Source organism: Centruroides vittatus, unplaced genomic scaffold (genome assembly GCF_030686945.1).
Source record: "Centruroides vittatus isolate TY-2023 unplaced genomic scaffold, ASM3068694v2 contig_3254, whole genome shotgun sequence".
Classification (NCBI taxonomy): Eukaryota; Metazoa; Arthropoda; class Arachnida; order Scorpiones; family Buthidae; genus Centruroides; species Centruroides vittatus.
In genome coordinates, this window is record NW_027122087.1 from 160,507 (window position 1) to 177,344 (window position 16,838).

The window sequence follows — 16,838 nt, forward strand, 5'->3', positions numbered from 1 at the left end:
AATGTACTGTACTGTACTGTACATACCATGCCAAAATATTGGTTAAATTTTTATACTGAATATCAATTTCTGTCTACATTCGTTTGCTGTCTTTGCATGTACCGCCACCTATTGGCAAAACTTTTTAAAAAATAATTATGATTCATACAAAAAAGGATAGGATTAAAATATAATATAAAATATATATATATATTTACTTAATTAGCGAAAATTATACAGTGCGAAGTAGACGCGCTATATCATTATTGCGACGAGTAGCGCACAGCTGGAGTCGAAAGTGTTACACTGCGAAAACCAGTAGCGCGTCCAGAGAGGAGCCAATAGGCCCTGACACCCAAAAGTAAAAGAAAACCAACACTAGTAAATTCTCCATAATTTTTCTTAATTAAAACTCATTTTATTTATGTTATGTCAGTCTTCAGTCTCTCATTATTTATAAATCTGCGGTCACATATGGTGGGAATTTTATTGAATTAGTATTAAAACTTTTTATCCGTTCAACTCGGTTCCCCAAGATTAAATTTTGAGTGAGCCACTGGTGAAAACTATGTATTTAATTTTACACACCTAACAACTCTTGTTTTCTCATTTCTAAATGGTATTTTCTTAATTCTAAAAAGTGCCCACCAGTGGCCCGAGTGGATGAAACTACCGAACACCGGTAGTTGGCCATGGGTTTACGCATCGTCAACCGGCTGGCCACTTGGAGTTTTTCGGGTTTTCTACACGTTAACACCACCTAAATAGGGACCAGTTTCCCATAAAAGTCCTCCCGTCAGCAATTCGCCCACGTGTCACGTTGCCGTAACAAAGTAAACCAAACTAATTCTATTAATTTCCCTTTAAATTCGCTATTTATGAGGACATACGTCCCACGTAGTTTATAGTCAATTTGATAATGTTTGTCTTTTATTTAAATATTGGAGAGTGGACATTCTCTAAAAAAAACCCACATAAACAAACTAGATTTTTAGTATTAGTCATAAATCCATGTTAAGAAAATGAATGAAAAGTGTCATCTTAGAAAGGAGAATTTCTAACACAAGCTGACATCCGCTTCCAAAGGCAGATTTTCATCCCGAAAGACGAAGAGTTGGCAACAATGACACTACTTAAAAAATATATATATGACATTTTTTTTTATTTTAATAAAATTATAATTATTATATTACTGATATAAGCAAAACATATTAATAAATACAAATTTTAAGAATTAATTTACAGTATATTTTTTATTTACATTAAGTCACTTGGGCGTAACCGTCAGTGGCTGCCGATTTCATGTTGACACATAGCAGTCGTCTGTCTGTTAATCTGGACGTTATAAGATATTCTCTTATCATTTTCCCGCAAATTCCAAGCCATGGCTTCGGTAAGTGAATTACGCAATGAATAATTAACCGAATAATGTTAGTAACGCCTCGTTTCTTCTGTATGTGTTGAGTTACATAATAAATCGATGCATAATTCCATTTTCAATGATTGATACTTTTTCTTATAAACGGTAAAATCGATTCTGAGGGTGTAATTGAATGCTGGAGGTTTGAAATGTGATCCAATAAACAACTACATTAACCAAAAGATAAAACTTAACTCTTGTTTATGTTGTTTAGTTTATGATAAAATTGGTTGTTATACATCATTTTGTTTCATTTAATACTGCAATTTCAAAGTGAGGCGTTGTACTTAGGGCATTTCTAAAATAATATAAAGTAAAACTTCTTTATCTCAAATGTCTGTAACAGGAATATTTCTAAAACTCAAAGAAACTTGATATGTCGTTGCAATGGAATGGCATAGGGATTTAACATCTACAAGGTTGAAGGTTTTTGCAGTCACCCATCATGGATTTATGTTACTTTCAAATTTCCTGACTCAATTTTAAAATTTTTCTATCCAAAGTGATCATAATTATTGGATTTCCGTGAAGTTTTCAGATAGTTGTATCTGCCATCCAACACCTATTTGCAGACATCATTCCAGTCCAGAGTAAGAGGACACCTCAATTTTGTTAGTTACATTAAAAATTTATTGAAAGGCATTACAGGGATTTTTTAAAACAAAAAAACTATCAAGGGTTCTTATATAATGCAAGAGAGGTAAAAATACAAATCTATTCAGAATTGGCATTTTTCACTCTACTGTTCTTTAACTCAAATTGTCTGTAATTCAAAGTTTTTTTCTGTCCCTTAAAGCTTTGAGTTAAAGAAGTTTTATGGTATATTCTTGCTTTTTATTAGGCATCTGCTGTTGCTTTGGATCTGATCCCTTAGGAAGAAAATAGAGATCCAGAAGTAAGAGTAGCTCTAAGGGAAGATCAAAAATGAGAAACAGTTGATGTATACAGTAAGACCCCACTTAACGTGGGGGATATGTTTCTAGACGACAAAGTGCTAAACGAAACGGCGTTAAACGAGGTCATTTTAACACAGAGTAAGTAGGGAAAGGGGAACACGCGACCAAAAATAAACAGATTTTACTTTAATTTTAAGTTATTTTTATATTAATTTGCATGATGATAATGTTAAATAACACATAAACATATGCACACAGAAATGTAAAGTTCCTTTTTTGTGATGGTCCTGATCTTCCGAAATTCTTGATTTTTTTTTTTTTGCAATGAAATCGTCTAGTTTTATTTTTCGCTTTTTTTTACTTTCCTTAAGCAAATGTCGGTAGCAGAAGGTTGCATCAAAAACTTGCCTCATTTTGCTTTTGCACTCCTTTCAAAATCTGGATCATTTGCTACAATTTGATTAATGATTTCGGATATCATTACCAAAGTTTTACTAAGGAAATCTGTAGAGAAATTCTTTTGAGTTCTTCATTTTCAGATTATCTATTTTCCAGTTCTTCCTGAATTCCTTGTTCTGCCAGTTGTTGAAGGCTGTCGTTGGTAAGGCTCTCACCAGAAACCTGCAGTAACCCCTCGATGTCCTGCTGTATCGATTAGGTTGACAATTTGGTCAACCTAACGATATAGCAATAGGCTCTTCTCATTGAGAATTCTTGGATATGTTCAGCCATAACTTCTTCCACACTTCGTACATGCATTTATCAGTTAATTCTTGCCAAGCCAAGTCGATATTGCCTATGGCATCCGTGATGTTATATTTTTTCCAAAATTGCACCAAACAATCATAGATTTAAGGAAAGTACAGCGCTACGACGAATTGCCATTGGTTTGTGTTCGGAAATAATCATATTATATACCGATCGATGAAATGCCACGATAATTTGAATCGGCATAAATTTTTTTAGGCTTCGAGCAGACTGCATTATATTGAATCAGCATTAAGCGGATCATACTGTATTCTGTTATTAAAATTGAATACTTATTATTTAATGCTGTTATCTTCATTTGATGTTTATGATTTATATAATTTTTTCTCAACTTATTTAATACAGTTCAATAATTTATATGTCCATGTGGGAGATCTAATTTAATGCTGGCAAATTTGTCATTACTATTTAATTAGCTAAAATTTGTCTTAAATTTTTCTATAACTATTGAATACATAACATAAAAGCTGTGGCATGATGGAGTTTAGATCTTGTAACTTAATCATACTTTCTGATTGTAATTTAACTGAAATATAGTTTAACTTAAAAATCAAGTTTTAATTAATATAAACAATATAAAAAAAACTAAATAATTTCCACTCATAATTAATTTTCAAAATTAGTTTTGTAATTAATTACAAAATATGAACTTATTAAAACCATACTTCTAACTAACAATGAAAAGGTTAACATTAATTGGGCTGCAATTTGAAAAAATTATAAACCTATAAATTCCCATTGTCATGCATCCATCCACTCGTGACTTTCCTTAATCTTGAGAACAGAGTTAATTAGATTAAAGACAAGACCAGATATGGAAACCTTAGGGACAGGAGGCTTCGATTAACTATATGTAAACTTCTGATGTAAACTAGGAGTCATGTTATTTTGATTTAAAAATTTCTCCTGAAAGGAGTTAGATAGATGATCATCAGAACTCGATTGCTAAAGGAAAAAGTATGATTACAGGAGCAAGACACTGTTAATTTGAAGTAGGAGAGTATATATTTTAAATTAAATAAATTAAAAGGTATGATTAAAAATTGCAGCCAGGCATTGTGACGATGTTGCAATAAAATAATTGCTCATCTTTTCTTTACATTTTTATGCATTGTGTTTCCTTGATTCTAAGATAAACTTTTTTTAAATTTATTTTTACTTGTTTGAAGTAGAGGTGTCTTAGAAGAATGGCATCTTACATTTGCAGTCCGAAACAATAATTGTGAGCAAACCACATACGATATGATATAGCTGAAAACATCTAATGATGCATACTACTCAACAGTCACATCAGTTTAAAAAATAGTTTATACTAAATGCTCATTTAATGTCTAAAATGCCTTCAAGATGCAACATTAAAACAAATAGTGACTGTAAATACTGAAGAGCATGAGAATAGGCATGCCAAATACTGTTTTGTGAAATGTGTTATTTTTCTAACTTGCTATTAACAGAACTTAAAATTGAATATTTGAAAATGTTTACCTCCATAAAAACATCTTAAAATTCAATTTCAAACTTGGTATGTCGTAGAATGGAGAAATATGGTAAATATATACAGTATATATAATTGATATATTACATTATTTATTTTAATTTATCAACTGTAGGTTAATATTTATCTATTGTAAATCAAGTATAAGATTATGGGAACATATACATGTATAAAATCTCATATCTGTGATTCAAACACATGCTTTATATATTGTTACAAGACAAATTCTAATGATGAATATGTATTTTGTTTTATGTACGGTATATGTTATCTAAATAGGAAATTTGTATGATATAAAAACAAAAAATGTACAGTACATACATATTTTTAAATATAAATAGAAGGAATATAAAGTATATTTCCACTACAGATAATGGAAATCAGTTAAGATAAAATTTAATTGTTTTAATTTTAAAGAATAGAAATTTAGCTCTGTAAGGTTGAATCAGTCAAAAGCAGACAGACAAGGTCAAATATACATTTCTCTAAATGGCCAGATAATTTGATTATCTTCAGAAAAATGTATCAGGATAATGATAATGAAAATAGCACTAATTTTAGCAAAGTTTACTTTATAGGTTGCTGCAGAAGCAATTATTCGCAAGAAAAGTGTTTCATTGCATAAAATTCCGTGTTATTTAAATACTGTTTTATATATTTAATTCCATTTAATTCCAATTTGCAAACCCACAATAAAGATCCACAAATCTAACGATATAAAAGAGAATCGCTTTTGATTGATCAATTACTGGAAACAATATTTAAATCCGATACTGCATTAGTGATTTTTTGCGAATCGTTAAGCACTGCAATGTTCCAATAAAACAATTATAACTGACTAAATTAAGGTAAAGGATCCCTTATTAAATATAAATATTCCAGGAGGGTAAAAAACGAGCCATTGATTGCACCGTTCTTGAGGTAGACAAGCGATATTTGTCAGTTCTCACAGAGTGGCTGTGCCACTAAACAAGTATAGCATTCAGTCTGTACTATGTACTGTCGGCATTAAATCTGTTTGGTAATTGGATAGGTTTCAAAGCTAGTCGAAATGCTTTTATTTTAATGTACAATACTTTACATATCAGAATTACTTAATTATTTTCAAATTGATGTAATCAAAGTTTTATATGTGTTAAAAAATTGATGTAATGTGTTATCTAATTTGAACAATTAATCTTTTCAACAGATTAAAATACATTACTTTTTTCATTTATAATGAAATTTAATGGCAATTTTTTAAATTAAATGTACACTTATTGGTTTATTTTATAAACCTATTTAATACTTGATATATAATGTAATGTGTAAACGTTTTTTATATATTTTAAATCCTTTCTTAATATATCAGTTTAGTGACATTTAGCTTTAAAGAAATAAAATAGTGAAAAAATTTCAAAAATTTTAACTGATTTAGATTGTTTATATATTTCATAATTCATTTTTAAATACGAAAGATATTCAATGTGAGTCTAATGTCCAAAAGGTTATCTGATGTTAAATTTAGATTCATAGTTCAAAAATTATTCTAAACATAGATATAAAATCAGCTTAATATTAGTCACTTAAATTATTTCTTTTGCAATTCTAATTTTATTACTTATATAATAGCAAAATTAAATTATTTCTTCTTCTGCAAATTATTAAAAATTCATTACTTAGTCTTATTATTAACATTATTTCTTATACTTTCTGCATCTTTCTTGGATAACTGCCATTATAGGATATAATGAAACACTTATTGGGCTGAAAAAATTCAACCAATTGTAGGTTCTACAAACTTCTTTATCATTTCATTAGCTATATTATATGAAATAATATCAAGAAAGTTTGGCTTACCATACACCATATTTATGTGATAGTTTTTTCCTTTGTTCAAATATGAAATATATACTATATAAATATATTTCAGGATTAATTTTGATCTTAACAAAATTGTATTACACAAATATTCATTGCTGATTCTGAATGACATGAAAGCTTTCAAATATAACAATACTCTTTTAGTATGGAAAATATATATTATTTTTTTGTATTGTAAAAATAAGATATATAGTATATGAAAATTTATTTAAATATGCTTATAAATTAACAGGTTTTCAGATGTTTTTATCAAATAAATATCCCTCAAAAATAGAAACCTGATTATAAACTTTTATCATAAGTTAAAAGTGATATAGAGAGAAATTTTTATTAGTTTTCTTATTAATATTGAAACCAGACAATTTTGACTTAATTTTTAAATATTTTAAATTTGTAGACATAATATATTTTTTACATATATTTGTTATTACAATTTTAGACCCACGAATTTCAAGTTGAAATGACATGTGAAGGATGTTCCGGAGCTGTGAAGAGAGTTCTGGATAAATTAGGTATGAATTGACTCACTTTAAAAGTATATAAAAACTAGCAGATGAGCCCGGTGTTGCTCGGGCAAAAAGTAACAATAGCAAAGATTAAGATTATTAGATTATAGCCGATTTTACCCATTTTCACCGAGTGCAAGAATTAGGTCCCCCCTCTTCCGAGATTAATTAGAGAAATTTTAGATATCTGCTTATCATACCAGGATAATGATAATTAAGATTCACAGCAACCACTAAGTGATGAATAATAAATGTTTTCGTAATCCCTTCTGAGTTCTTCAGGTTTACTAAATTCGAAAAATAAGCCAGATCTTCCCAAATCATTCATAAATATAAATTTTAACATAAAATTGAACATTAAGACAAAGGGTCGAATAAAGCAAACTTATGCGCATGCGCTCCCCATGTCAACTTTATATACGATGGAACACTAAATATCATTGAGAATTTTTGAAGGGTCTAAAAATATGTTCGATTTCCCGCATAAATGCAAAAAAGACACCTAAAATAGTACAGTAGAAGCCAAGTTCTTCAGGGTATTCCTTAACTCTCCCTCTCTCCCTCCGCGGTGGGAATTTCGAAAAATCCCTTCTTAGTGTACATTCTCGTGACGTACTGTGTACCAAATTTCAACTCCTAACCATTTGGGCTCTGTGCTTATTATCGTCGTCATTATTACTATCAACCCATCTCGATTATATTATAAGATTAACTGAAGTCTTTAACACAAAAATATTTAGAATAAAAAATTTTAATAAAATAACAGCAGAGAATGTAAGCTTAGCATAAAATTTATTAAAATATTTTTTGATAATTTAAATGCTTTCTTCAGAAGACTAATACAGTAAACTCCCACTAACTTGTACTAATTGGGGTGAAGGTTATTCAAGTTAATGGCATTTTCTCTACTCTGGAGAATAAGAAAATGGATGTATACAGTAAAATAATTTATTATAATCAGCTTGATACAGAAGTTTTACTGATCTGATATTATATTGCTGAATTTATTATTATAAGAAATGAGCTCAAAAAATTTCATGAAAGTACAGTATACAGCAATGTACAGTCTTTATATTACTGTAGTCAGTAAGTTACTAAAGCATGGTATCACAAAGACTTCTGGATATTGAAAAAATTATAGACCTATAAATTTCCACCTTGTCCATCCGACTCTGTCTTTCCTTAATCTTGAGAACGGAGTTAGATAGATGAAATCCAAGACTAGATATGGAAACCTTAGGGGACAGACCCTGATTAAGTATATAAGAATTTCCGATGCAAACTGTAAGTCACGTTATTTCAGTTCAAACATTTTTTCCCGAGAAGTGTTTGACAGATGACTGGCACGACTCTATTGTTAAAGGAAAAGTATGATGTACAGGATCAAGCCACTACTAATTGAGATGGAAAGCATATATTTTAAATTAAATTAATTAAATATCATCACAATGTTGGGTTGCAATTTTTAATCATGTCACAATAAATAATTGCTAGTTAACTATAATTTTTCTATTATCAAGAAATTTTAAATTACTGTTTCAAGAAAATTTTTCTGAGTTAGTGGGGTTTACTGTATTTTGTATAGTAAGAATAGAATTCTCAATCTTTTTCCCTAACTATGAAATAAATGTAGACATTAAGACACTTTAAAAAGTTTTTAACAATGACTTATCATTTTACAAAGAGAGTAAATGGATATTGGGTTATAATATGGTGTATAGAGTTAAGAAATTATCATTTATCAATGATTTGCAACCAGATCATTTTTTCTGTAATGGTGTAGCACTATGATCAAAAGTATGCAGGCATGTAACCATGTGTATACAGGGTGTCCCATCAAAACCACATAAACTCTGAAGAGGCAGGTATGATGGGACACCCTATCATACCTGCCTCTGACAGGTATAAGAGTATCTAGATGAGTCCAGAAACCCCATATCAAATCAATATTAATAGAATGGCACGTAAAGAAGAGCCAGTTACTTCAAATATGGTCAAATGGCTGGGTGCTAGTTTTGAACAAATGTATTTGTACAAATATTTAAAGTAGTAAAATTTGTCTTAAAAATGTTTTATTTTTAATGTGCAGGTGATAAAATTAACAAAGTTGATATTGATCTTGATAAACAGAGAGTTTATGTAGAATCTTCAATGTCTTCAGAAGAATTACTTGCAGCAATTAAGAAAACTGGAAAGGCTTGTTCCTATGTTGGAGTAAAATCTTAAAATTTATTTCATTATTCATTCATCATCATATTATTTTGTTTTCAATGTGATTTATTGCTTTGTGTAAAAATAAAAACTATAAAATAAATTTCAAAGAATAAATTGTATTCTGTTTTTATTTAGACATTTCTTTGGAATTTGTAACAAGCATTATCATGCAAAAATTAAGTTTAATCTCAGACAAATTACAGTGTCAAATAAACGTTTTAATATAGACAATTCATAGTGTTATCGTACACGTACTTTTCGACAAAACTCTGTTGAAATCAGGCGTTCACTCGATATCGAAGTGATATGTCGGATATTGCTCTTTGTTTCCATCCAAAAGTAATTCAGTTGATTGACAAAATGTGCACCATAATGCAGCACCATTCTCTACAAAAATTTTCTATAGCTATAAAAAGCATAAGATATAAAGTTTCTAAAAAAACTACAGTATAAAAAAAGATTTGCTATTTTGCACAGACACAATTCACAAATAATATGGAAGCAGTTAAATATACTAGCATACAGTGTGATATAGTTGTTTTTATATTTATCACAAGAAATTATATTCTGTCAATTTATTTGATCATATTTTTTTGGCATTGAATTAAATTATCTAAAGTAACGTCATCGTATTTATAAACCACAAAATAGTCAAAATCCAGTTTCTGACTTAAACATTCTTAAGATATTCATGCAATTTACATAACATATTTAAGTGCAAGATTCAATTTCCTATCACAGACTACTAGTTCATTTTTTATGTACAGTATTTCTTTATGCATAATTTCATACTGTATAACTACCATAAGATTATTGAAGTACACTTGAGGTCAGTGAGTATCTGAGTGCTGTATTTTCTAAGCAATTTGTCACAATATAGTAAAGAAATAATTATACATAGTATATACCTATAATTCATTTTTAAATAGTCAGAGACTATGACAACTAGTCTTGGTATATAAGAAATACCACAGACTATAAATTATGAACACTAAAACCTTGTTTATCTGAAAAATTAATATCTAAATCTGTGGTGAGATAGATGTGATTATGACTATGTTTATTAAGGATGCACAACTCAAATTTTTCTGATGAGATTCAAATAAGGATAAGAGTTAACATCAAAAAATTGAATTTAAGTTAATAGTTTATAATTACATATAATACATAATTACACATCGGTCTTGGATGCACATTTTGCATCAATTAATGAGACGAAAACCAAATTTTATAATAATTTAATATTTATACTAAATTCTTCAACAGAAAAATAAAATTTGAATCCACAGTTTTATACCTTCAACCTACCAAACCATCAAAAATTTTAAATTAAATTTTTGAAAATGGAGAAGATATATTTACCAAATCGTCATCAGAGATTTGAGCTTTGTACATGTACATTTTCAAACTAAGTCTAACGAAGTTAACGAACATTATTATAGTACATCTTTGAATTTATTCTTGAAGTTAAACTTTATGAATGATTTTGATGTGTAATTTTTTACAAGAATATATGTGAAGTTCTGTATTAGATAATCAAGGTCCTAGTGACACACTTTAAAACTTTATCAAAAATTAAAGACAATATAGAGAATATTTTTGTTTAGAGATTTTTCAATAGCTTTATAAATGACAGTAATGAACAAATCACAATTTCTTTCTTATGAAGACAAATATATTTGATTAAATACATATACTATTTATCTATTGCAGTTTACAGATATTCTTAAAAACTTTTTTTTTTTACAGAATGACCATATAAGCTTAGTTTTTAAAAACTGTAGCATTATCTCATCCATTAAATGTTATTAACAAACAATAAATAAAATGATTTGTTTGCCTAGAAATATTTTTGAAATGTATCATCTAATTTTCTATTAATCCAGTTTTTTGCATTAATTATTATTAATTGATTAATTTGCAATTACTTAAACAAAAGTTTTATTGCTGGATTGTTTGTTCACGTCTAAACTAATTTATGAATCTCTAATACAGTAGTGTGTCGATTATCCGAAAGTGTTCCAGTTGGCAAATTCAAATTTCTGCTAGTACTGCGAAGCTGCAGCACTCTCCCCTTCCCTGCTAATCCAAACTGTAGGCCTACTTTAATGTACTACTTTATGTAAGGTATGTATTTGTAAGACATGTGATACAAAATATAGAGAGACAGTTTTGTGTTTAATATATTTTCGTAAATGATCAATTATCCGAACAACCCCGGTCCCGAATCGTTTCGGATAATCGATGCTCCACTGTATTCATATCTGCATTAAACTAATAGAAGTGATGTCTTAGGATTACAAGTAATTTTAGTATTTATGTATATTGACTTAGTACTGTAGAGTATTTTAGCCAAATCTACAAGTGCAGGTGGAAATTTAAACACAAAAAAATAATTATCAAATTTCTTCATTTAATCTCCCAAGCTTAGAATGATCATTCTGATTTTACTAGAATCTAAAATCAAATATATTAGATGATAAGTTTATTTTGTGATATTTAATAATTATTATTGTGTATTGACTTCGGAATATTTACTTATGGCACAGATTAACAGACTCGTTTTATATATATATACAGTATATATAATCTCATTTCATTTCGTAAAAGTTATGCACACGAATTAGTTATAATCAAACATTCAGACTATTTAATTACATTTAAAATTACCAGAAAGATATATGGAATCCAAGTTCAAACCTTTGTGAATTATATATTATTACTTATAAATTTTTGTTGTTCGAATAGTTACAAAAAACTTTGAGAAAAGTACCACAGTAATAATAAATCTCTACTGAGATTTGATGTACAGAACACAAAAAAGGAATAAATTAAAATATATTTTAAATATATTTTGCCATTACAATTGTATTTAAATTAAGAAATCGGCTAAGTACCATAATACAATTTAAGTTTATAATCGAAAACAGTTTGAAACTTACAATAAATAATTATGAATTTTGAAATCTGATCACCAATAATCCAACCAAGGATAAGATATTTTTATAAACTATTTTAACTGTAAAAAATGAAATGATTGACTAAAACATGATGTAATAATATATTGGGAGTATTGAAAAATATATATATTTTTTCTCTTAATTATCCTACTTCTTTTCAAATTTCATAGTGATTAGATTTCATTATTCATAGTATGAAGCATTTAAAACACAATTTTCTTCTAAAGAAGTCACTTTAAATTCAAAATTTAATTAATTCTTAAATTAATGGAAGATATGTAGTTTCATTTTTTATTAAAAATATTTTTGGAATGTCAAATTTAATTTTATATACAAAATAATATTAGGAATTAGAACCCGAAGCCTTAATAAATCTATATAAAACTGAGGAAAACTAATTACAAAAGAGTATTCTTCAAATATTTTATAAATAAACTAAAACTTAGAGCTGGTTACAAACTGATGTTACAACAAATAAATTATAAATAATTATGCAAAAATAATACAGAAATTTTAATATTTATAATTTTTTGCATAGCTAATGGATGTCGTGGAATGAAATTCGATAGACACGATATGTAACTATTACACGATATTGAATAAATAAATACGGTAAAACTCCAAAGTTTATTGTCGTCGGTGATAAAAAGATGCTTCGACGAATATTTAAGTTTAGAACTATTTACAAATTTGTTAATATGACTTTATTTTAAAATGATTCTTTGGCCAAATGAAAAGTCCATTTCTAAGAATTAAAAATTCTTGAATCTTTTTAAAAATTTATTGACAAGAATGGTATCAATGCATATGTATTTCATCTTTGGCATGTAAATTTTCGTAAAAGGCCAGAAGATATATATATATATATATAATCAAATTTGTTTGGAAAGATGCCTGAATGCCATATTTGTTAACATGGTAAATATTGGACTAATTATTAAACCTTTAACAATGAAATTTAGGAAAACACTAATGTTAATCGAGTCGAAAACCTGTCATCCTCGGGTGTTGAAAGTCAAAATTAGTGTTAGTGTTCTAAAATCTCACTGTAATTTGTGTAACAAGGTGCAGTAATTAGTTCAGTAAGTTATCCCAGTGGCTATCACAATCATCACAATAATCATCACAATCATCATCACAATAAGTGTTCATTTTTTTTATTTTATTGAAGAAATCTCTCTTAATTAATATTGAAAACTTATTGAGAAATAAAAGTGGTGAAATATATAAGAAACCATTTTAATATTTGCAATATCAAGCAATAATTTAAATTTTTACTACAAATTAAACTTTCTTCAAATCCACTTTTATATATATTAAATTTTAAATCTCTTTGTCTATACAGTCAACTGCATGTAAATATAAATGTGATAATCTTACGTTTGATTTTAAAATATTATTGTTATTTAATATAACAATAATATTTTAAAATCAAACGTAAGATTATCACATTTATATTTTGAATTTTTTGGCATACAGTTTTAAGAAATCATATTTCAAGTCCAATAAAAGAATTTTTTCTCCATTACTGTTTGATCTAACAAATTTTATTATAAAAACTGCAAAAATATTTTGAGTCTAGAGAAAACTATATATATATATATAGCTACGAAAACTTTCACGAAAGAAAAATTAATCTTAAAAACACGAGAACGAACGCATTAACTCTAGGCACCTGTTACAATGTTTGCCTCCTAGTAAAAGCATTTGATTAGGCAATAAACTATTTATCATTACTTATCTGTCATTTTTCTATTATAAATATAACGATGCCTTTATTTATATTAAATACATTTAGTTACATCACTATAATATAATTAACAATGCCTCTTATGTTTGAGTGCCGGTTTTAAGAATCGTTATAAACATTCTTTATTACAATAGTAATTAAATATGTTTTCTTGTACAAGCAATTACTTTATGACTAGGCACTTGTAGTATTTAGATGTATGAAATATTCCTGTATTTATAGTAAAGAGAAAGTGATATTATTAACAGTTCTCTAAAAGGTATGAAATTTTACATTTTTACAATAATCAGATTTATAGCTTTATTGCAATATGAAGTTTATTCACATTTGACGTATTTTTATATGTTATTTTAAATATATTTATTTTTCTGGCACAAAAATGTTTTTGCAATTTTTATTGTAAAATTATTTTTTTATTTTCAGATTAAAGATGTTATTGGTCTTAAAAATTCTATAATGAAAGAAAACTTTTTCGAACATAAATGTCCATTTTTTTTTAAAAATCACTTTTGTAGTTTATCGCATTTTTATGTTGTACATTATTTATGTAGAGCATATGCAATAGTATAGTTATCGTTAAAAATTTTTATCATCATCTTTTATATATAAATAAAATTTACACAAAAAGTTTAATATTTTAAAATAAGCATAAAAGTTTATAAAGCGTTATTTTATTTATACTTTTGTTTAATAATTCAGGAATATTCAATTAAATGTGAAATGCATCATCTAAATAAAAACAACTGAAACTTTTTCAAATATATTATTAGATAAATTTATGCAATCTATTAAAATAATGCAAAAATAATATATTTTTTTGCATTATTTTAATTTTTAATAAGTTTTACTCTCTTAAAATTGAAATATATGCATGCCATAAAAAGAGGAATCATTTTAATGTTATTTTTATTTCACAGCCACTTGTATTATACTGCAGCAGATGATTTCTTTTTAGATTTAAACAAACATAAATTAGAAATTAAATCTAACTATATAAATTTTCAAATTTAAATGAAACATCAATGTAGAATGTGGAACCTTATTTGAAATATATAGATATACAGGGGCAGATCCAATGGACTCTTATTAACACAAAAATAAATTTTAAATTTGTTCGAATTTTAAAATGTTTTTAAAAGCATTTATAATATCAATTAAGGTTTATTGGACCATTAGTAATACAATCATCATGTACTGTACATGTTAATAAAAGATCCTTAAAAATTAAAAGTACTAAAGTACTTGAATAATTAATAAATTAACCCCCTTTGAGTTCTTTTGGATCTTCCACTGTGATATATATATATATTATATACATACACACATACACAAATTTTAATTTAAAATATTTGAATAATAAGGATCTTTTATTAACATATGTAGTACATATGACCATATTGCAGATTATCTAGTAAATCATTATTATACATATACATATATATATATATTCTGTTGGTTTATTGCATCATAAATATTTATAATTACTCTGTTCAATCTGAAAACAAATGATAAGATTTGAAAGTAAGAAAATATTATAATCATAAATACTACAAGAGATGAAATATATCATCAGTTGTAATATATATTTCATTCTCAAGTTCTACTTATATATGTGCTTCTTTGTTAATTACAGAAATGTCTAAAAGTAAACAAGGTGTTTAGTTTTAACTACTTTCCATAACACAGAAGTTTTGGTATACAAGAGTAATGAGAGACTTATGAGGGATATTGCAAATCACAAGTAAATATATTTGGATGTTATTCCCTTTAAATGTTAAGTACTTATATACAGTTTGATGTTTGAATATGCAACACAAGGCTCCCAGAATATTTACTAGTGGAAGAACAAATTAAAAGTTGTTTAATAAAATGAAAAATAACTACATGCACTTCCAAAAACAAGTATGTATGATGGATATTTTTTTCTCAACTTCCAATGCATCAGGTAAAAAAATTACAAACAAACAGTGTAGAGCAAAACTGTTTTATTTACAAAAGTTATACACAGTTTTCAGCTACTTTTTTTTCATAAATGCCTAAATTGAAACAGTGATCATCATATTGTGATACCAACTTTTCTATATCCTCATCAAAGAAGGTTGCCTTAGCCAAGCCCCTTCATGCTAGACTTCAACTTCTCATTAATTTGGAACTCCTACCCTCCAAAACCATCAATTCTAGTGAATGAACAGATAGAAATCATCAGTGCTAAATCTGGCTGTACAATGATGCTCATCCTCAATTGCAGTAGACAAGAGAACTCCTTCAGTTCAAATAGGAAGTGTTTGATCATTTGTCTTACAACCCAAACTTAGCACTGAGTGATTTCTATTTGTTCATTCACTTGAAGGTAGTTAGGAGGGCATGAGTTCCAAACTAACAAGGAGTTGAAGGCTAGCGTGAAGGATCGGCTAAGTGACCCGGCAGCAACCTTCTTTGATGAGGATATAGAAAAGCTGGTGCCGAGGTATAATAAATGTCTAAATCAAAATGGCAATTATGTAGAAAAATAGCTAAAAATGTATCTAACTTGTAAATAAAACAGTTTTGATCACTGTTCATTTTTTTCCTGGCACTTTGGAAGTTGAAAAAAATATGTCCTTGTATGATTCTTGATTTGATTATATAAATTAATCAGTGTTTGATTTTTTTTCTGGGCTATTTTTTGTCCAGAATTTAATTTAGAATATAATTTTGTCTAAAGATACGTAATGCTGCTCTCTTTTATATATATTAAATGGTGATCTAAATTAATTAAATTCCTGTTGAAAAATAATCTTAAAATACCTAATGGCATATGACCTGCGATTTGCTTATAACTTTGTTTAGTAGATTTCTATATAAATATATAAAATTATACATATAGGATACTTTCAAAGTTTGTTGAGTATTAAAACAAATATATGGAAAATGATTTATGTTGGTTAGTAATAAATTTTTTATGTATGTGTTTTGCTATTTTATAACATGATCATCTTAATTTCTAA

General features: G+C 27.5%; 1 protein-coding gene across 1 annotated transcript; it reads left to right on the forward strand.

The window, feature by feature from the left end:
- The first annotated feature begins 1,233 nt into the window (after nucleotides 1–1,233).
- Nucleotides 1,234–9,255, forward strand: Atox1 (Antioxidant 1 copper chaperone). Its single transcript, XM_067268361.1, has 3 exons — nucleotides 1,234–1,372; nucleotides 6,861–6,933; nucleotides 9,017–9,255. Exons 1-3 carry the CDS (start codon nucleotides 1,364–1,366, stop codon nucleotides 9,151–9,153), a joined length of 219 nt encoding a protein of 72 aa, XP_067124462.1. The 5' UTR covers nucleotides 1,234–1,363; the 3' UTR covers nucleotides 9,154–9,255.
- The last annotated feature ends 7,583 nt before the right edge of the window (nucleotides 9,256–16,838 follow it).

Excerpts from the sequence above, each read along its gene's own strand:
- Atox1 (XM_067268361.1), top strand. Across the intron at positions 6,934-9,016 it reads GAGAGTTCTGGATAAATTAG|GTGATAAAATTAACAAAGTT; the intron begins GTATGAATTGAC and ends TTTAATGTGCAG.